This window comes from Saccostrea cucullata, unplaced genomic scaffold (genome assembly GCF_032062105.1).
Source record: "Saccostrea cucullata isolate Sc308-1 unplaced genomic scaffold, CSIRO_AGI_Scuc_v1 ctg219, whole genome shotgun sequence".
Taxonomy (NCBI): domain Eukaryota; kingdom Metazoa; phylum Mollusca; class Bivalvia; order Ostreida; family Ostreidae; genus Saccostrea; species Saccostrea cuccullata.
In genome coordinates, this window is record NW_026936054.1 from 182,064 (window position 1) to 197,804 (window position 15,741).

General features: G+C 35.2%; 3 protein-coding genes across 10 annotated transcripts in view; 2 read left to right on the top strand and 1 right to left on the bottom strand.

Annotated features, from left to right (window-relative positions):
• Positions 1-1,989, bottom strand: part of LOC134244680 (medium-chain acyl-CoA ligase ACSF2, mitochondrial-like) — a 61,764-nt gene extending 59,775 nt beyond the window's left edge. For all 7 annotated transcript variants that reach the window (XM_062726934.1, XM_062726939.1, XM_062726938.1 and 4 more), the window contains exon 1: positions 1,758-1,989. In XM_062726934.1, the coding sequence (XP_062582918.1) occupies positions 1,758-1,852 (95 nt within the window). In that variant the 5' untranslated portion in view covers positions 1,853-1,989. The remainder of the gene's footprint in view (positions 1-1,757) is intronic.
• LOC134244678 (WD repeat-containing protein 19-like) overlaps positions 1,984-15,741 on the top strand; it is a 34,392-nt gene continuing 20,634 nt past the window's right edge. For both annotated transcript variants that reach the window (XM_062726930.1, XM_062726929.1), the window contains exons 1-27: positions 1,984-2,085; positions 2,279-2,373; positions 4,900-4,965; positions 5,512-5,637; positions 5,922-6,020; positions 7,943-8,156; positions 8,390-8,502; positions 8,951-9,032; positions 9,150-9,241; positions 9,533-9,773; positions 10,084-10,198; positions 10,313-10,419; positions 10,650-10,775; positions 10,969-11,118; positions 11,247-11,327; positions 11,909-11,975; positions 12,095-12,267; positions 12,358-12,395; positions 12,557-12,654; positions 12,773-12,834; positions 13,100-13,210; positions 13,572-13,810; positions 14,031-14,106; positions 14,194-14,276; positions 14,413-14,643; positions 14,919-15,043; positions 15,451-15,560. In XM_062726930.1, the coding sequence (XP_062582914.1) occupies positions 2,080-2,085; positions 2,279-2,373; positions 4,900-4,965; positions 5,512-5,637; positions 5,922-6,020; positions 7,943-8,156; positions 8,390-8,502; positions 8,951-9,032; positions 9,150-9,241; positions 9,533-9,773; positions 10,084-10,198; positions 10,313-10,419; positions 10,650-10,775; positions 10,969-11,118; positions 11,247-11,327; positions 11,909-11,975; positions 12,095-12,267; positions 12,358-12,395; positions 12,557-12,654; positions 12,773-12,834; positions 13,100-13,210; positions 13,572-13,810; positions 14,031-14,106; positions 14,194-14,276; positions 14,413-14,643; positions 14,919-15,043; positions 15,451-15,560 (3,126 nt within the window). In that variant the 5' untranslated portion in view covers positions 1,984-2,079. The remainder of the gene's footprint in view (positions 2,086-2,278; positions 2,374-4,899; positions 4,966-5,511; positions 5,638-5,921; positions 6,021-7,942; positions 8,157-8,389; positions 8,503-8,950; positions 9,033-9,149; positions 9,242-9,532; positions 9,774-10,083; positions 10,199-10,312; positions 10,420-10,649; positions 10,776-10,968; positions 11,119-11,246; positions 11,328-11,908; positions 11,976-12,094; positions 12,268-12,357; positions 12,396-12,556; positions 12,655-12,772; positions 12,835-13,099; positions 13,211-13,571; positions 13,811-14,030; positions 14,107-14,193; positions 14,277-14,412; positions 14,644-14,918; positions 15,044-15,450; positions 15,561-15,741) is intronic.
• On the top strand, positions 2,577-4,596 carry LOC134244668 (uncharacterized). The gene is made up of 3 exons (XM_062726918.1): positions 2,577-3,357; positions 3,465-3,703; positions 3,905-4,596. The coding sequence occupies exons 1-3, from the start codon at positions 3,184-3,186 to the stop codon at positions 4,473-4,475; spliced, it is 984 nt and encodes a 327-aa protein (XP_062582902.1). The 5' UTR covers positions 2,577-3,183; the 3' UTR covers positions 4,476-4,596.

Below are 15,741 nucleotides of genomic sequence, written 5' to 3' on the forward strand. Positions count from 1 at the left end.
GTCGTCATTGTCGTCGTTGCCGTTGTAAACTTTTCACATTTTCATCTTCTTCTCAAGAACCACTGGACCAATTTCAACCAAACTTGGTACAAAGTATCCTTGGGTATAGGGGATTCAAGTTTGTTCAAATGTACAGTGTAGGGTCACGCCCTCTTCCAAGGGGAGATAATTATGAATTCGTGAAAAATTAATGGCATTTTTAAAAAATCTTCTTCTCAAGAACCACTGGGCCAGAAAAGATGAAACTCATGTGGAATCATCCTCAGGTAGTGTAGATTCAAGTTTGTTCAAATCATGACCCCCGGGGGTAGGGTGGGGCCTAATGGTCAATCAAAGTTTTACATAGGAGTATATAGGGAAAATCTTTAAACATCTTCTTCTCAAGAACCACTAGGACAGGGAAGATGAAACTCATGTTAAATTATGGTCAGATAATGTACATTCAAGTTTGTTCAAATCATGGCCCGGGGGTTGGGTGGGGCCACAATGGCCGATCAAAGTTTTACATAAGAATATATAGGAAAAATCTTTAAAAATCTTCTTCTCAAGAACTTTCTCAATAAGTTAAATGCAGAATTGATATGGAGGCATTCTCAAGTAGTATTACAATTCAAGCCCCCCACCCCCACCCCCACCCCACCCCACCACACTATCTCAGTAAACTTTTCAATTCTGATCTGATTTGTGCATTTTCCTAGCCGATGTGCTCTGGTGAGCGATGTGGCCCCTGGGCCTCTTGTTGTTACTTGGGGATGGACCTGTGCCACAAATTAACTTTCTGATGAGTTATTCAAAAATATAAATGGTCAAATATTAGAAGTCAAAATATATACAAGAGGCCCATGGGCCACATCGCTCACCTGAGAAGCTTTGACCATGCAGTTCTTTACCAAATTTCCCCATTGTAATACATATATTGTGACCACACCCTACCACATGGGTCACCATTTGGACAATTCAAAATCTACACTTCACAAGGATGCTTCCACTTAAGTTTCAGCTTTTCTGGCCCAGTAGTTCCGAGAAGAATTTTAAAGTATTTTTCTATATATTTCAATGTAAAACTTGCGTTCCCTATTGTGGCCTCGCCTACCCCCCGGGGGTCATGATTTGAACAATTTAGAATCTACACTACCCCATGATGCTTCCACATAAGTTTCAGCTTTTCTGGCCCAGTGGTTCTTGAAAATAAGATTTTTAAAGTCTTTTCCTATATATTTCTATGTAAAACTTTCATACCCTATTGTGGCCCTGCTGTTGTATATCTAGTAATATACTTTACACCTGCATATGGTGTTTATGACTCCCACTTGATTCAATAAAATATTCAAGAGCATGTTCAACTGACAAACATATTCTTTATCCATGGTATGCTACTGAAATAAAAGTTGGTGATGCATGTATACCAGCATGGATTTAACGACATTTCATAAGTTCTACACCTCAAATGTCTCATTGTCATAAATGTTGATGGGTAAAGCAAAGTAAGTGTATATCAAGTTTTGTCATGTACCTTGTGACTTTGCTTTCTATTCATTGGTAGGATGTAATCCCACACTGGTTAAATCAAAGAAGTTCTACAGAAGGGGGAGGGGACAAGAGTAATTTCCTTAAAATGCAAAGTCTATGCATAACATGTGTAAAAAGGATAACCTTTTTACTAATGCTACACAAATTCATTGGTAAGGTCAGATAAAAAATGACAGAGCAAAAGCTGGAACGTTATCTGGTAAAAATGTCATTAAAGCTTAAATTACCTTTTTCCCAAGATAGCAGCGCTGTCATCCAAATTTCTGAGTGGTTTAAACTTGGAAAGGGGACTGTACTTAATTATAAAGCGAAAGTTTTTCATGTTATTCTTGCAAACTTGTCAATCACGAAGATAAAACTTCTTGACCTGCTTTTGTTGACATACTTTACGGCTAGAAAGCTTAGAGTGGCCTCCCTTCCTCGAGATCTTCTATCTATGTTACTGCACATGCGCGAAATTCCGAAGCTTTCTTGTTTCCAAGACTGGAAATGATAATGTTACAGACTTAATTAATGATTTTAAGATAAGCACGACAACTATTTGTAAAGATGAAGGTAAGTATTTTTTTTTCAATACATCTGGTTTGTAAAGAAGGCTTATCTTTTATTTATCGATGTCTTAAAATGAAGAGCGAAGGATTCTTTTTCAGTTTGGTTTGCTATTTAGATCCATCTCGAATTTCCTCGGGACGAACAGGTGCTACTGACTTCAATAACAGACTATATTTAATGCTTCTTTTTCTTTCAGAGAGTTTTCAGTTTAAGTAATAAGAATTTTGGTGGCCAAGGAACAATAACATATAGTTGGCAAAGAGCTTTGGGAAACTATCTTGCTACCACAGGGTAGGTAACATTTTTTTATGTCTGGCATTGATTTAGTGCCTGTAACCTAACGGTACATTTATGTATTTACATTTGCATATGTTTGCCCTTATATAACACTATTTGAACAAGGTGTTTTTACACCTGTGTAAAACACGTTCGTTGTGTGACCATAAATTGATTGTTTAGTCATAAGCGATCCGGATGTGTTCACATACCTGCCAACTCTCCCGATTTTTTCGGGAGTCTACCGATTTTGAACCCATTCTACCGCTTGTCTACCCATTTATTTTTTACCCCCAATTTCTACCGATTTTTAAGAAATCCGGAAATTTTACCGATTTCGCTCTGAAAAATACCGTATTTCCTGTGAAAGAGAAGATGGCAGTTCATTGTTTATCGGTAGATACATGTTTATTGCCGCTGATAACAGGTAATCAACAAGGTGCCAACTGTGCTACCAGTGATTACTGGGGTTGTAATTGCTTTCGATTCTCATTAGCAGAGTTTATTAACAGAGATACTGAGATAGACATGCCAGGTGTGGAAATTTTCAGAAATACACATTAGAAAAATGACAACGGGATACGACCTAGTGTTGAATTGACACTGTGCAGCAAAATATGACAATATACTAATAAACGGCTTATAAATGGTATTAAGCTTAGGAAATATGGCATTCCTCATTATATTCTCGTACGAAGTCATTAAGCATGGAAAATACACCACCAAAGTCAAAAAAGAAAAGGTACGTCTGCAAGTATCTAAATTCTTGGGAAAAGGAAGCAGAATTCAAAGGTTGGCTAACAAAAAGTGTGAAAGGCGAAGATCATGCTGCACCACTGGCCTGCTCTGACAAGCTACTTCAACTCGCACAGTGATGTAGAGAAGCCTGGACGAGTTAAGAGAGTGGCAGAGCTCCTCAGTAGCCATGAGATGAGGATGACCTTCCACTTCTTAGGTTATGTGTTGGAGCCATTGAATGAATTCAACACTACATTTCAGGTATATAAACTATAATCTTAATTTATTGATCATTTTTTATTTTATAAATCACAAAATTAAGAACTGTATTCTTATTCAAGTACTGATTTTTTCCTCTACCTTTGTAGGCTGATGAATCAAGGATTGGATATCTTGGAGAAGAAATCCACAAACTCCTAAGAAAATTCCTTGGCCGTTTTATAAAGGCAGGAGTAATCAAGAATTCCAAGGACCTCATCAGTGTGGACTACCAAAATCCAGAAAACCAGCTCCAAGACAACATTCTTGCAGTTGGAATTCTTACCAGGTCCTACATTGCAGAGAATGATGAGGATATTCCACCAGTAGACTTGGCAAAATTTTTCCAGTAAGTTTAGATTCTGACCTTTTAATTTTTTTAAGCTGACAGTTCTTAGCTCAGTTTAAGAAAGTAAATAATTAAATTACTAAAAACTTCCTTCAAATATTTGTTGTATGCAGTGTTCATCATGTAACTTTAAGGAATGTTGTATTAATATAGAAAAAAGTCCTATTGATATTATACCTGTTTGATTTTGTCTAATTTTAGGAATGTAAGGGGGTTCTACTGTGCCATCACAAAGAAAATGCTAAAGCACCACTTTCCATTCAATGACCCAGTTGTCAGCAATTTAGGATTCTTGAATCCTCACAGAAGGGAAGAGACTACCTTGCAGTCTGTAGTGGAGATTGCTAAAAGATTCCCTGCCATAGTTCAGGAAAAGGACTTCCCAAAGTTGGAAAAGAAGCTTCTGGACTTCACTGTTTCTCCTGACTGTGACCTACCAAACTTTGAAAAGGGGCAGACTAGAATAGACTCATTTTGGGGAGAGATGGGGAAAATGACCAACAAAATCTCTGAAACACCAAGATTTCCAATTCTGAGTAAAATTGCTCAGGCCATGTGCTGCATTCCAAACAGCAATGCAGATTGTGAGAGGGTGTTCTCCCTTGTGAGAAAAATTCAGACAGAACAAAGATCTTCCATGGACAATCAGACTCTATGCAGTCTTCTGTGTGCTAAAATAAACTGTAAAGAGGAATGTCATCAAGTGAAACCTTCTAAGGACACTCTGAAACTAACAAAATCAGCAGCTTACAATTACAATAAAGAACATTAAAGTCTATCATTTGTTATTTCTTAGTTATCAGTATGAACAAAAAGAACGAGCGATGACTTTTTACTATCCAAAAAGGTCGTCGCGCGATTTCTCCCCCAAGAAATATTTGGAATGTTGACAGGTATGTGTTCAACACATTCAAATTATATCGTTGAGTTTTGAAAAATATGAATCATTTTTGGATTTAAAACTTAAGTACCTTACTACTTGTAATGAATCAGTCACAAATGTAAATATAAGTAATAAGGTATAATTTTTTTAGTTTTATTGGCATGTAAAACGGGTTGGCACATGATCAAATCTTCCGTAAAAGACTTTTGGGCTTGTTTTAGTTGTTTACCTATTTCTTTTGTAGTCATACATTGATTTTTTCAAAGGAAAAGCTTGGAGAATAATGTTACTTGTAATGTATTGTTTTATTTAGAGCTGACCATGTTGTAAGAATTTATGACAGGCATGGAGAACTAAAGGAGGAGATCAATTTACCAGGGTAAGTGTCTGTTAGACACTTTGAGGGACAATATAAGATTATATTTTCTGGGAAATAAAATAATTCCATTTCTTTATTTCTTTTAGAACTAACCCTAACCCTTAGCATTTAGTTGCAGCAAGTGTAAATTTTATTTAAGATTTTTTCAGGCTAAAAGGAGTCAATTTCATCATGTTTATATCTGGAATTTTTAACTTACCAACATACTGTAAATCACTTTTTATTCGCAAGAACTTTATTTTCGCATAATTACGTGAGACAGTGTGATCGCGAAAATTTAATTCTCGCGTATAATAGTATTCCTTAAGAATATATCATGAGAGCAATAACCACAATACGCAAAAATTTTGTCTCACTAATCAAGAGTCAATGACTATCTCGCGTAAATAAGATGTCGCGAAAATTTAGTGATCTACAGTATGTATTTTAAAAATTTATAAAGATAAGCTTAATTACTGCGTTTTCTTATTATTCTAATTTATAGTCTGAATTGACTTTGAATGTTTTTATAATGCAGTGTCATGTAACTCAAGTATCAATCTTCAGATTATGTGTTGCTATGGGATGGGACAAAGATGGTGATACCCTTGCCGTTATAAATGACAAGAATGGAGTTATCACCCTTTGGGATGCGAACACTATGAGGACCAGTCAGTTAGATAGCGGACTAAGGTGAGAACTAGTTTACTACTGTATAGACATTACTTTTTTCTAGCGTTTTTATTGCTGTATTATAAATTGAAAAATAATATCTTTCACTTTTGAAATTGATAAATTTATAACATCTAATTTATTGCATAAATTTTTTAAAGAATTATTCAATGTACACCATTGATGCATGTACACACAATTCATATGATCTAGTGAATTGATTTTAAACTACAGTTTTTATTGCTTGCATTGAACATGTATGTTGTAGAAATCTCTGAATGATCTACTGTTTTTATCTGTTGTAGAGATCAGCTGTCCTTTCTTCTGTGGGCCAAAGCTGGACCCTACCTGGCCATTGGAACATTCAAAGGAAACCTGATGATTTATAACCACCAGACCTCAAGGTGAGGTTAATATTAACTAAAAGACCAGCTTTATTTTGTGAACATACATTTAAGAAAAAGAATACATATTAAAGATATGTATGCCGTGTTAAACAGTATTTTTGCACAGCTGAAACCGAACAAAAACTTCTGGAGTATGATAAGCTACCAAAAATGAAGTATTCTTGCAAATTCGACGAAATTTTATTCGGTATTAACAAAGTACTGGTCAGAAAAAGAACACGATATTCTCATGCATATTTATAAAGGACTGACGTTTATCCTGGATCTGCGCATGTGCACGGGAAAAGCATCGCGAGAATCATCAGGTTGAGGAAAATATTTTTTGTGACGTCTGTTCAGTGAGGGACACAAACAGACCAATCAGCTCGATGAGTTGCATTTAATGCATTTATGGGTTACTACATAAAATACTACATGTGTTTTTCAAAAAGGCTAGTTTTTTAAATCGCTCTCAGAAAGACCTGATGCATTATGTACATTATTATCCACTAATCCCATGCTCATATTTGCATACAAATGATTAACAATGATGAAAATTAAAGTTTTCCCCACTCCATTGTACAGGTCCGTTTGTTTAGAGTTTCCCCGTGCTGTACTGCTAGTGGACATTTTCGGTTGGGTGAACATTTACGGAGGGTGTTCTCCCTTGTGAGAAAAATTCAGACAGAACAAAGATCTTCAGTATGGAGCGCATCATGCGCAAAAGATATTTCATGTCAAATACAATGTATGGAAAGTAATTTAAACTGCTATGTTTACACCCTGAATGGGATATCGTCAATTATCCCTTTTGGCTTTTTAATATGAACTATATAACATATATAGATGAAACTTACATACCATACATCTTGCCTTCTTAGAAATATAGTTGGGCTAATAAAATAAAATTGGTCAAGGAATTCCAGGCCTCTAAAAACTATTCCAGTTTGAGGGCACAACCAAGCATTTTGATGAACACCATTAAGAAAAATTAATTCAGGTAGGTAGCATCGGTTTTTTTTTAAAGTGGGTGGGGGGATGAACAGTTAGAATAAAAATCAACTAGCTGAAGAAATCTGACAAGTAAAATAGGTTCCAATATCTTTCACTACTAAATTTTATTCATTCACTACAATTTACTGCCAAACTCCAAATTTCACTTTCGAATTAGCCCGAGCCAATGCTGATAACCCACTTGCAAGATTTTTTCATATTATTTTCAAGGGGTCAGAAATACTGTGGTTCATATGTAAAGAATATAAATATATTATTTAGTAGTATTCTGGTTTTGGCATTCGGTATATTGTGCAGATTTATACATGATATTCTGTGGAATACTTTTTGTTGTTTTGAACCATTAAGAAATGCAGAATCGAATGTATCTAATAACCATTTTGATTGATCAAATTATATTATTTGTTTGTATTGGTTATTTCATTTTGGCACAACATGGTTTCCACACTTCTTTATCCATAGTCGCTGACAGCTGTAGAAGTTCACCCAACCGAAAATGTCCATTGAAAAGACAATTGCACGTGATTATTCCTTGGTACAAAAAGCAACCAACTCTGAGGTGCTCACAATATTGACAATCCCTAACTCACGTTTTTGTAGTAAAAACGTAGTAGACCATCATGCTTTTCGGTTCATTCACGAGTTTGGACCATTGTTTGCTGTAAACATGGGAGACAACGTGGTCATGAATATTTCAATAAGAGGCGGTTTTTTATCCGACACGGAGAGAAAACAATTTTTACCAAATAATATTTCGTAACTTTTAAAAATGATGGAGTGGAATTGTCTTATTTGCAGAAAGTATATAACTTATATAACTTGATGAGACACCACATATATTTATTACTTTTAAAATAAAACACTAATACGGCATATATAGCTTTAAATATGAATTAGTTACAATTTATGCCTGACTTTGTCAATAGGAAGGTTCCAATTTTGGGTAAACACACACGTCGGATCACCAATGGATCATGGAGCAATGAGAATCTGTTGGCGTTGGCGAGTGACGATAATACGATATCCATCAGTAACATCGAGGGCGATACAATCCGACAGACATCCGTCAGGGCCAATCCACAGAATGTCCAGTTCTCTGAGATGAAGGGTGACGAGCGAAGTCAGATGGGAGAAAACACAGTAAGACGCTGTCACTCTTATACATACTAAAATACTACCACTTCCTGCAGATCATGTGTGTAACTTGACAGTGCCAGACAGCAAAATTTGAAGTTGGAGTAAATATGGACAACATTTAGAAATCATTTACATTTCATTATCCAGAAGTCAGTGTAGTGAATTGATTGTAAATGTTATATGCATGTTTAAGGTCAATGTGGTGACCTGAGATGAAGTCATTTGTTTATTTTTAGGTCAGCGTTGTTATTGGGAAGAAGACCTTGTTCCTGTATAACTTAAATGACCCAGAAAATCCTATAGAACTGGCCTTCCAACAGAGATACGGCAACATCATCTCTTACAAATGGTCAGTAATTGTTCTGTTCTTTCTCTTGCAATGTGGCTAATGAGATGTTGTAAAATGTATCAGTAATGAAGTAAAATTAATGATTTAACATTTTATTGGGTTGTGGCAAGGGGATACTCCTACTGTATTTATGGTGATTTCATGGGGAAAAAAATATCTATTTGTCATGTATTTACTGGTACTTAGTAGTGGAGCTTTCTATCTAGAATGAAGTTCAAAATGCCAAGACCTCATATTGTAAAAATGTTTTAATAATGAGACAGTCAAGCCTAATTCTTGTAGGGATTTCAATCCATCTCAGGTTTAAAAAGCATTTGTTGTGTGAAGAGCCACATGCTCAACTCATAGATATAAATGTACCTGGGCAAATCAATGAAGCTTTCAATAGCAGTATATTTATCTGACATTTTCTTTACATTTGGGTAAGCTGAGTTTTCTTGTTTTGTAGGTATGGAGATGGCTACATTATGATTGGATTTTCTCATGGCTATTTTGTTGTCATCTCAACTCATATGAAAGAAATTGGACAGGTAAAGGTTTTCTCGTAAGGTTCATGTATATATAGTGACTTGTCCTTTTATTTCTACCCATTTGGACATGTTAGTTTGTATTATTTAAGGATTCTGTCATTCTGTGTATGTTTGTAGGAGCTGTTTCAAGCTCGGAACCACAAGGACAACTTGACCTGTATAGCCATTTCTACTGCTCTCAACAAAGCCGCCTCCTGTGGTGATAATTGGTAAGGTTTAAAATAAACCATGATTTTAGGCCTATGTTAAAAAACTCAAACAATTTAAGGATGTATACTTGCAGAGAAATTCTGACTCATTATACTGAAGTCACCCAGTACAAGACGAGCTTTTTCACAAAACAATATCTATTACAGGAATCAAGTAAAATGTAGACTATTTTTACAGAATTAGGGTTCATATAAACAAAGTTGGAATTCCTTTTTGATTGCTGTAGAATGTAATGTTAATGGAAAGAGAAATTTACCATTTGAAGTTCCAGATTTTTTTCTCTTTAACAGCATAAAGATCCATGACCTTTCTGACCTTAAGGAGATGTTTGCCATTATTAACATGGAGGATGAGCGCGGCCTTGACCAGCTGCATTGGTCAGATGACGGTCAGTTACTGGCAGTGTCCACACAGAAGGGGAATCTCCACGTCTATCTGACCAGACTACCCATGCTGGCCTCTGCCTACCAGACCCGTATAGCTCACCTGACCTCACTACTGGAGGTCACCATAGAGGATAATGTACAGCAGGTAATGATCACCTGAAAAGTTTGGGGTAAAATGTGTAACTGAAAAAAATTTGGAGATTGCAAAACCAAGGTGATGGGGTGTAGTTCAGAGATTATAAATTAGGGATGTAAAGCTGACTTGAAAATGAAGACTAAGAAATATGTGTACAGTTGCCTGATAATACCGGTATATGAAAATGTATATTTTTATTATGCTATGCACTTAAAAAAAAAACAGGCACAGCTGTAGTACAGAGCAAGTTTTTAGTGTAACAAGCACTTGTTTTGCTGTTTCTTCTATGTGTAGTTTAATTTATGCCACTCCATCATAGGACCAGCCCCTGACTATCCCTATAGATGTAGAACCAACCTTTATAGGGATAGGGCCGTACCATCTGGCCTGTGGAATGAACAATCGAGCCTGGTTCTATCTCCTGGGAGATGCAGGTTTGTCGAATAAAATCCTACTCTAATACAAATATGTTTACAAATTAGACACAAATTGTAAATTTATATTTTAATGTGGATCCTCATTTGATGATGCCTCATTATTACTGACAGGTATTGAGAGACTGAAGGACAGAGAATACCTAGGCACAGTGAACCACATCTGTCTGAACGCTGACTATGCTGCCGTAGGGTTTGAGGGGAAAGTTCAGCTCCACATGGTAAATATATTGCTTCTGTCTTTGTAGCTGTATATTAAAAAGTTTGATAATTACATGCAGTAAAGTATTTTTCACGAAGATGGATGTAAGTTTCTGTTAAATATATGCAGTTCTTCATGTAAATCCTGGTAAATCTCTCGGTAAAAAAAAAATATAATAATTATGCGTATGAATTATTTAATGTGTCAGCTATAAATTAACACTGTTTCTAATTTTCGCTTCCTGGACAGATTGAGGGAGAGACGGCTGGTACAACAGATGAGCGTGAGACGAGATTGTTTCCTGAGTCCAGTCAGGACGATTCACGAGTCACGTGTCATGACCTTACCAACGACTTCCTGATCTATGGAACTGATGTAAGATACAGTTGTCATTTTTTATGAGAAAGCTTTAATTATATTGAATTCTACACTCACTCTTTGTCCAGATTTTAGTTCCTGTAAAAACTCCTGCAGAACATAGTACTTATATGTAGAACTGTAAAATATTGTAAAGTATGCATGTTTTTGATTATGATGCAAAATAATGGTATAAATTTTATTGTTTTAGAATGGTGGAATTAATTACTTTTATGTGGAGGATTGGAATTTTGTAAACGAGTTTCGACACGTGGTGGGGATTAGGAAGATCTTCCCTGACCACAGCGGCACACGACTTGTGTTTATTGACGAAAAAAGTGACGGATTTGTCTACAACCCGGTAAGTTTGTCACTACAATGAAACTGTTAAGTCCACGTCCTTAAAGCATTTATCTTTGTAATTAAATTAAAGTTTGTAAAATTTTAATGTAAACCTTTTGTTTATGTGTCATGTTTGATATTTTACAGGTAAATGACCAGGTTCTAGACATCCCACAATTCTCTTCAACCACAAAAGGTGCATTATGGGAAAATTGGGCTGGTGATAAGGTAAATACATGTACATTTGAAACAGAAGAACTTACTTAAGTAAACATTATTTACTCTCTAAGCAGAGAAATCTGCTTTTTGCTTCAGTTTCTATCTCGATCATTACAGTCATATCCCATTATCATTTTCAATCAGAATCACATCGAAAGAGAATGTATTTTTTCAATTTTTCAGGAATATATGGTTTGTTTTTTAATTTTGTATTAATTTTCATGTTTTAGGTTTATTGGTTAATACATGTATGTGTTATTTGTTTCAGTGGTTCAGATTTCTTTTAAAGTTGATTGTTTATTACATTACATGTCATTGTTTTTTTATAACCAAAAACATGTATTCTAATATCAATTGTTAATTATGCAAAAAACTTGTTGTAGAAGATCAATTAACCTTGCTTGCTATAAAGTGTCCAAAATATCATAGTAAAAATGGCCCATCTTTTTTTTTTTAAATTATATGAAACACAAATTTTTTGGACATAAATAAATCATCATGTCATATAATATGTAGAAAGCTGAAGAATGAGAAATGTATAGACTGAAGAAAAGTACAAGAATAAATAATCCTAATCCTTTGACTCTTAGGGTGTGTTCATTACTTATGATGAAGAAAAGATTTACACCTACCTGTACTGCAGGGAATCCACCAAGGGTATGTAACTCTCTCAAATGTCCATTATTTAAATTTGTTGATAATTTTTTTATTTCTCTGTGGTGATTAGATTTTGCTTTACATGTTTTTTCCTATGAAATGTTTGAATTTTTCCTCAGGTCCCACAGTTGAGTATGTGGGAGAATCCAAGCTTCCCTACGGAATGATTCCCATTATGCTCTACAATGGGGAGATAACTCTACAGACACAGAGTGGGCGTGTCCAGACACAGATTCTAGACACCCACACGGCGCTGTATACGGAGAACCTGGAGGACATGACCCAGGAGGAGGTAACTCTGTCTAATTACTGGAAACGTCACCAACAATAAGTCATTGTTTTCATGTGTTATTTATTGATTTTTTTTTATTTTAATTTTCAGGTTAAGGATGGATTGAAACAGGGCATTGCTATTAGAAGGTAGGATTTGCCAAAGTCCTTGGCAGTTGTTCTTAATCTTTGCTATCACTTAATGATTTAGTAAAGCATCTTGAAAAACAATTTCAAAACAAAGTATTGTATTTTGCATTTAATATTTTCATTTTTAATTGACTGTTTTCCTTTTATATTGTTTTGTTTAGATTCAAAGAAGCCTGGAGTTTCTGTGAGAAGTTGAATGATATGGTCGCTTGGTTACAGTTGGGGCAGGCAGCCATGCAGGCAATAGAAATAGATTATGGTGAGTCTAGAGAAGAAAAAAGAATGAATTGGGAATGTGTTTAAAACTTAGATAGTAAAGTATATTATACTAATATTTATAAATGTTTATGGATTAATAATTTTCTCATGCTTTTCAGCCATAAGAGTTTACAGAGAAATAGCGGATGTTGGCATGGTAACCTCACTACAACAGGTCAAGGTAAACATTCTACAATGTCTGAAATGGTATTATGTAAACTAATTCATTTAATATCTATGTCTTGATAATTTCAACAAGTTCTTTTATTTCTTTTTTTTTTTTAGATATTCAAAGAAATAATTGATAACACTTTACCAAATCTAACATAGATTTGTAATTTTTTTTATTCATAGTTGACATGGATAAGTTTTGACGCTGGTGTAAATATGAATAAAAAATATACATGTATTAAAAATACAAGAAGAAATGTTTTTCAATACTTCAGCACCTAGAAGATAAGAACTTGCTGTCTGGATATATAGCCATGTTCCTTGGAGAATTTAATTTGGCCCAGGATTTGTTTCTGGCATCCAGTAAAGCGCTGGCTGCTCTAGAGGTCAGTATTTATTTTTTTTTTAATTGCATTAATTATTTATGAAGAATTATTAAGTTAAAAAGGTATATTATGAAAGTTAAGACAACTTCAGCTTATGATCTTTCTCCCAAATTTATTGAATAAATAATTGATAAAAAAATTAAGTCACAGCCTCATTAATACATGTCTACATAAATACGTCATCGGGTTTACAGGTGCATGAGAGTCAGTCAATGTATCGGGTCTCAATAGCTCAGTGGTTAGGGCTGGCATGCTAACCAGAGGCTCTGGGTTCAAGTCCCAGTTGAGACTTCATTTTTATCCACCTGTGACAAATACATTAGAGAGTATGTAAATATTGTATTAACTTTTATTTCTGTAGATGAGACGTGACCTCTTACACTGGGACAGCGCTCTCCAGCTCGCTAAAGCTCTGGCCCCGGAGCAGATCCCCTACATCTCGCGTGAGTATGCTCAGCAGCTCGAGTTTACCGGAGACTACATGACGGCGTTATCTCACTACGAGAAGGGCGTGACGCGGGAGGAGAAGGATCGGGAACACGACGAAGTGTGTGCTGCTGGGATAGCTCGGATGTCCATCAGGATGGGGGATATCCGAAGGTAAAGTGCCCTCTGGTGGTCAGAAGTACAGTAACTCTTATCAAATGAAAACAGCTGGATTTGTTTTACATTGTTAACTACTTGTACACTAAGAATATCAGAAAAAATGTTATCTTTTTTTAAAATATATGATCCAACAGAAGTTGAATTTTAAAAGAGAGAAAAAAAATCATATTTCAGGTTATTATCATTTACCTGGATTCTTCTTTTCATTTTATAGAGGTGTTTCCATGGCAATGAAAATGCCCAGCAGAATTTTGAAGAAAGAATGTGCAGGAATATTAGAAGGCATGAAGGTAGGTAATAAATCACATTACACAGTGAAGGTTCAATTAAGCACAATTTTTTTCCATTTTCTCTAACCACTCTCCTTTTTCTTCCAGCAATGGACGGAGGCTGCCACGCTGTATGAACAAGGAGGGTATTATGACAAGGCGGCCTCGGTATACATCAGAGGCAAAAACTGGTACGAAATATAGCGCTTGAAAAAATTAAAGTGATTTACCAAGTATTTGTTTATTATAGACTTGTAAGAATGATAATAATATTTGTTGGATTCTAGAAAAATTATAAATGTCAATTAAACTATGTTTTATTTAAAGGTCAAAGGTTGGAGATTTACTTTCCCACATCACGTCCCCAAAGATCCACATCCAGTATGCCAAGGCGAAGGAAGCCGACGGTCGATATAAGGAAGCCGCAGAGGCCTACCGCAGCGCCAAAGACTGGGATAATGTAATCCGGATCAACCTGGATTATCTCCAGAATCCCGAGGAGGCTGTCAAAATCGTCCGCGACACCCACTCCATAGAGGGCGCTAAAATGGTGGCCAAGTACGTAATGGTTTAATGGTGATAGATTCAAGAACTGATTTCAACTGTAAATCAATATGCCCCATCATTATTGAGAAAGAAATATTTTTGGATGTTTTCTCATTCAATCATTTCAGTGGTAGTCATTATTCTTGCAGATTCTGATATAATAAACATATTTCAAGAATTTTTCATAATTTTTTTCCCCTGAAAATTAGTGAATGGAAACTGAATTTTGGATAGCAAAATTAAAAAGGTGTATAACATGATTTACAAACTTAATATTTTCCTTTTAGATTTTTCCAGAGATTAAATGATTATTCCTCAGCCATCCAGTTCCTTGTGATATCTAAGTGTAATGACGAGGCCTTCCAGCTGGCACAAACCCACAACCAAATGGAGACGTACGCTGAAATCATAGGTAACATTGGTTGATAATGTATATGTACTGTTTTCCATGTGTGAGAAATAAATTTTGAAGCTTATGTTTGTCACATACTTGGATATTTATTACTAAGTAGACATTCTCTATCACTCTAATTGTTTTTAAAGTAAGAAGGCTAACTGAAGTGTACTTATAATTAATCAAAATGGATTTTCCATAAGAAATTTGACAATATAATTATACATGTATCCTTTATTCTTCATAATCATATTCAGTAATGAATACATAAAGTTACAAATACATTTTTTTTCATAGATCTACATCCATTCTGAAAAATTTACACTTCTATAATCTTATTTTGATGTACTCTGTACTTTTAATTTTCCCCTGTAAAACCTGATTTTGATGTACCCTGTGCACTAACTTTTTGTTTTCCTCTGTAGGACCTGATGCTACACCTGAGGACTACCAGAGCATTGCTTTATACTTTGAGAATGAGAAGAACCATTTCATGGCAGGAAAATTCTTCCTCCTGAGTGGACAGTACAGCAGGGTAGGATTCCAGCAATATTATCTTATTTTAGAGGAAATGTGTTCAACTGAAATTGTTCAGTCATAAGATTACATAACATCACCCCCCTTTTTTGTTAACCATTTCATTCACGCGTATTGTAACTTGCATATTAATCTGAATTCACCATTTCCTATTTTATGTATCAATGCAAGGGTTAAGT